At 51.5% G+C, this 5,921-nt stretch overlaps 1 protein-coding gene across 1 annotated transcript; it reads right to left on the reverse strand.

The window, feature by feature from the left end:
- Positions 1-1,071: 1,071 nt before the first annotated feature.
- On the reverse strand, positions 1,072-3,405 carry LOC308609485 (transcription factor SPT20 homolog; the record flags this gene model as incomplete). Its single annotated transcript, XM_081223132.1, has 1 exon — positions 1,072-3,405. The coding sequence occupies one exon, from the start codon at positions 3,403-3,405 to the stop codon at positions 1,072-1,074; it is 2,334 nt and encodes a 777-aa protein (XP_081079258.1).
- Positions 3,406-5,921: the final 2,516 nt, after the last annotated feature.

Raw genomic sequence — 5,921 nt, forward strand, 5'->3', positions numbered from 1 at the left:
TCAAGGCCAGCGACTGCAGCCTAGAGGAGAAGAGCTGGGCTGGGGGGGGGGGGGCACCTTTTAAAGGGCTGGGGACATCCACACAAGCAAGTGCCCCTAAAGCATGCTGCGCACTTGGAGGCATCCCATGGCCTCAATATCAAGATGACAAGCATCAATTTTTGGTAGCGTTAGCTTGTTTTTGTTTTTTTCTCAAACCAAATGTATAAAAATTGCATTTCAGACACTGGTGCAAAAAGCTTTTAAACTAAATAAACAAATAGGAAAGTCCACTCTCTTCCGAAGGACGTTTCTAATACTTCATAGGCCGCGTCAGTATATCTTAGGTACACTGAAAGCACTTGTAAACAGCTACAACCTTCCTGTGGCACGCTAACATGGATGGACCTCGAGGACAGGACGCTAAGTGAAATGAGCCCGTCACGAAAGACAAATCCTGTACGATCCCACTTCTACGAAGTATCTAAAGCAGTCACACTCAGAGACACAGGAAAGAGAGGGGTGGGGGCCAGGGCTGGGGGCGAGGGAAACAGGGAGCTGGTGCTCACGGGGATAAAGCTTCAGTCTTGCAAGAAGAAAACAACCCTAGAGATCTGTTGTACAGCAACGACGAAAGCCCACTTAACACTACTGAGCTGTACACGTAAAAGGGTGAAGCTGCTACAGTTATGTGTTAGTAACATCTTGTTAGGATAATACTAATTTTGACTTTACTGGTGTTGCAGTTTTATTGCTTGAGAGAAATTACAGGCTTCAGGAGTTTAAACTGACCCTAGTTTGGATCTGGATACACTTGAGAACATCGCAATAAAAACAACTGTCAACAGCCACCGCCCAAGCGATGGCTTCCGCGAAACCGTGCCAGTTTAGGAAAGCACTTCCCCGTCTCTATGTAAAAATCACGGGCTTGTGCCTCTGCAGTAAGTTTGTACGTCTAACAGCGTAAAAGAGCGACACATTAAAAAAACCCCAAGTGAGGGTGAAACTCGCAATGCACTTGGTCGCTGCTCTTGTTTTCAAAACGAAAGAAAATCAGCCAGCCCTCAGGGCTTGGGAGCGGCTGGCGGGCCTCTATCCGCGGTCCCCACGGCCTGCCTGCGGGGCTGCGGGCCCCGAGGGGGCGGCGCAGGAGCGCAGGCGCACGGCCAACTGAACCTGGGGCCGCGGGGCCAGCAAGGCCCAGCCCCTCTGCTGCGGGGGTCTCAGCCCGGGGCGGCTCCGGCCAGAGCCCGGCGGGGAAAACACGAGCGCCCGGGGCTGTAGGAAATGGTCCACTGCACGGAGGTGAACGACCACGGCTTGCTGGGCACGCACGACCGTGTTGGGAACGGCGGCGCCCTGTGCCCCCGGACCCTGTACCCCCGGACCCTGTGCCCACGGACCCTGTACCCCCGCCCCCCGTGTCCCCGGACCTTGGGATGCTGGCAGCCGAGGAGGCGGGGCGCAGGGCCACTGCAGGGGAAGCAGCTGGGAGAGGCGCCGCTGCGGGGCCCGCTGCTGGCTGCTCCCCAGGAGCGAACCGAGGGGCACCACAGCAAACGGTCGGAGATCCGAAGCGTTTTGCAAAAGCAGCTGAACCCCTCCCGGAGGAGGAGGAGGAGGAGGAGGAGGTGGAGGAGGAGGTGGAGGAGGAGGAGGAGGCAGCGGTGCCGGCAGCAGCAGCACTCCTGCGGGCAGGTGGCCCAGCTGGATCCCCCCGGGAGCTGGGGCCCTGGTGGCACAGCCTCTCCCCGAGGCCTGGCCTCCGAGACTGGGGCCCACTACTCTGGTGAACTTCGGGCCAATGGAGATGACCTTGCCCCAGGCGACCGGGGTCGTCTGTGATGAGCCCGCAGTGGACAGGGCGGTGGCAGGAAGCATGCTAACTGGGCTCAGCTCCACAGAGGATTTCTGGGAAAGACCTGGTGGCTTAGGAGCAGGGCCAGGAGATGCACATGCCTGAGAGCTGCCTGCCTGCTGTGAAGTGAGACTGTCACCGCAGGAGCTCCTTCCTGAGCACCAGGGAAGTCTCATGGGTGGAGGTGGATGTGTGGCTCCTCTGACGGGCACTGAAGACTGAACCCCCCCAGTCTTAGGCTGTTCTGGTTCTTTCCCTGGAGAAGGTTGCCTGAGACCGGCTGAGCCACTGGAGCTGTGTGACATCTGCACTGGACACTGGGTGCTCTTCTGGACCGACTCCTCGGGCCGACTGACCACTCTCCCAGCATCAGTCTTTGGCCCGGGCAGGAAACTGTAGGGATGGCCATCTGCGGAGGAGTCGGGGGGAGACAGCTGTCTCTCCCACATGGCTTCTCTACCGGACCCTTTTCCAGAGGCAAGTGAATTATCAGTCAGCTGCCTGACGGTCAGCCTTGTTGCCTGGGACTGGTAGCCAGCCTCACATCCAAATGCAAGACCACCTTGTACCTCATGCACTGGCCAGACTGTTGGTTGTGAATCATCATATCCGACAGACTTCTTCCCGTTAGCATATTTCTCCACGTCCACTTGAGAAGCTACAGCCAAGTCACAGGGTCTCTGTTTCCACATATCTACACAACTTCCTGCTTTAAAAGTTTTGAGGCCGTAATTTCTACCTGTTTCACTTTCTCTTATTCTTTTGCCGAAAGTCAGGGCTCTTAGCTCAGGAGACGGTAGACGACGAGACAGCTCCTGCTGCCGATTCAGAGAGGCCATAGAGTACCTCTTGAAGTTCCTTTTCATGGGGCGAGTGTTCAGCTTTTGTTTGTTATAGAGCAGTCTGTTTTCAGTGCAGACTACTGATACAGAAGGGTCTAGACACAGTGGTTCAGCTGTAGCTAAGATCAGTTGGCTCTCAAGCAGAAGTTTGTCCTCCTGGGTCCAATTCTGATTATCGCTGGCTATGGCCTCTACATCGCAGGCTAAAGTCTGCATCGTGGGACGTAAGAGAATATGCCTGCTTTGGTAATGGGGCGGTTCCCTGTCACTGGACTGCCTGTAGTCCCGTATTTCTGCTATGACACACCCACGATGAAAAACGTTAACCTGAGACTTTTCCAGGAGATCCACCAAAACAGGAGGTAATTCTTCTGCATCCAAGTATTCGAGCAATTCCCCCTCTTCATAGGGCAGTCGGATGCTCTCCGAAGATGATCCGTTTTCCCCTTGGAGCATCAGCGAATAGCCCTCGTTTCCTGGGTACAGGTTGACCACCAAACACGGCAACGACTCTCTCCTAAGAAGCTTCTCTAACAGGTTCACGTTGCTTGTTAATTCCTCCGTAACCTCAGGCTCTTTTTCACATTCTTCAACATAAATGTCATAAAGTTTTTCATAGAGAGACTTCTCCCCATTAGACGGGTATTTCCTTTCCGGAGGTCTCTGTTGGGCACTTGCAATGATATACTCCGCACGATCCAAAGCTCTTTCTAGAGCCTGTTGCATTGCGGTACAAAATGGGGGCCCTAAGGGAAGAGAAAATGTGAGCGGATGAACTGGGTGAAAACCCTGTCTGCACTATCGACGAGCATTCTTGCAAACTCGGCCACTCCACAGTGGGGCGACCAGACTCCCCTCAAAAAGGACACCAGGACACCCGCCCCCGAAGAAGCAGCGCGCAAAATACCTGCGATTTAGGGAAAGACCTAAAGGCGTGCGAGCGGCCGCCGCGCTGGATCTCACTCGCCTCGCGCTGCAGCAGATGGCCCGGATGTGAATGTATGCGCGCAAAATACCTGCGATTTAGGGAAAGACCTAAAGGCGTGCGAGCGGCCGCCGCGCTGGATCTCACTCTCCTCGCGCTGCAGCAGATGGCCCGGATGTGAATGTATGCGATTCCCCACCCCCCACACATCCCCTCCAAGGCGCGCATCCGTGTGTGCGCCTGCGCAGATTGTAGGCTCAGGCCTCATCCTTCTATTGCCTCTTGGGCGCAGGCCCGCCCCCCTCACTTCTGGTTCTGGAGCCCGCACTTCCACCAAGGGCTGGGCTTCGCCACGCCTTCTTTTCTTATAACCGTGAAAAGCACAAGCAGCCAACAAAAAAAAATCTATCATTTTTTGGTGCGGCTTTAATACACACCAATTTTCGTGGTACTGCAGTTGCCGGAAAGGTCGTGAAAGATGGTCATTTCTTGGCGATCACTTCACCAAGCATTATTCACTGTTTTGGGAATGTCTTGTTTGTTCCCAGTGGCAGGACTGCTCCTGGTGTCCATCGCCAATTTAACACACCCAAAGAGTCCCCATATAGGGCTTCCCTGGTGGCGCAGTGGTTGAGAGTCCGCCTGCCGATGCAGGAGACACGGGTTTGTGCCCCGGTCCGGGAAGATCCCACATGCCGCGGAGCGGCTGGCCCCGTGAGCCATGGCCGCTGAGCCTGTGCGTCCGGAGCCTGTGCTCCGCAACGGGAGAGGCCACAACAGTGAGGGGCCCGCGTACCGCAAAAAAAAAAAAAAAAAAAAAAAAAAAGAGTTCCCATACATAGCTCTTGCCTACTTGGAGGCTCGCTCTATTTGGTGCAAGCATCAGAATTCTTCATTGATTCTTCCAGTGAGCTCCTGCCTAATGGTTTCCATAGAGATGTGCACGTAACATCACATTCTTTTGCATCAGAATTCTTCATTGATTCTTCCGGTGAGCTCCTGCCTAATGGTTTCCATAGAGATGTGCAAGTAACATCACATTCTTTTGCATCAGAATTCTTCATTGATTCTTCCAGTGAGCTCCTGCCTAATGGTTTCCATAGAGATGTGCACGTAACATCACATTCTTTTGCATCAGAATTCTTCATTGATTCTTCCGGTGAGCTCCTGCCTAATGGTTTCCATAGAGATGTGCAAGTAACATCACATTCTTTTGCATCAGAATTCTTCATTGATTCTTCCAGTGAGCTCCTGCCTAATGGTTTCCATAGAGATGTGCACGTAACATCACATTCTTTTGCATCAGAATTCTTCATTGATTCTTCCAGTGAGCTCCTGCCTAATGGTTTTCATAGAGATGTGCACGTAACATCACATTCTTTTACAGAAGTACTTACCTTTTATTTCTCTAGGTATTTCAGAAAGGGCTTTATAGTCTTTGGCAAAGTATGTGGTAGGTAGCTTATATCGTCTAAGAATTCCATTCAGGATTAAATTGTTTGTTTTAAAAGGTGGTTTGCATCGGATAGTGTTGAGAACTGTTGTTCCAGGTGACGGCAGTACAGTTTAAAGGGTTACTCTAACTGTAGACCATAGCTACGGTCCTAGTGGTGGTTTGGAGTGGTATGATTGAGTCCTAGGTAATTTCTGGGCCATTGTTTTCCATTAATATTGTTGCCTTGCAATCTGCCAGCCTTTTGGGACAGGTTTTTTTGTGTGTTTTTTTAAAGAATCTCTTGATGTTTAAGTGTAGACATAATGATAATACAATATTCATAGTGAAGTCACAAATGAGAAGAATCCAAGATAAACTGGTGAAATTCCTGAATTACAGACTACTCTAAGATAAATGTGTTTTTCTAACCAATAGCAATTATGATAATTACATATTACAGTAGATACAGTCTACTGAAATAGGATTAAAAACTCCTTGACTAAGAGTTCCTTAAACATGTCCCTCGTTCAGGAATAGACAAGAATAATTTTCTCCTGGTGTATCAGTTATCTTTGGGCAAATGTATACAGTCGTCCCTCGGTATCAGCGGGTGATTGGTTCCAGGACACCCGCCCCCCCCCCCAAGGATGCTAAAATCCTCAGATGCTCAAGTCCTTAGGGTAGGCCCTCCATATCCCCATCCCTGGTTCTCCCTCTGCAGATCTGATTATATTTGATCCGTGCTGGCTTGAAACCGCAAATGCGGAACCTGCGGATATGAAAGGCCAATGTGAATACTTGTGGATGCCTCAGGGGGGGCTTGAAATCGGTTTAGTTTCTTAGCTCTTTTAAGCATCCTTCCCTGTCTCTCTCTTTTCCCCT

This window comes from Mesoplodon bidens, assembly GCF_964165515.1.
Source record: "Mesoplodon bidens genome assembly, chromosome: X".
NCBI classification, from domain to species: Eukaryota; Metazoa; Chordata; class Mammalia; order Artiodactyla; family Ziphiidae; genus Mesoplodon; species Mesoplodon bidens.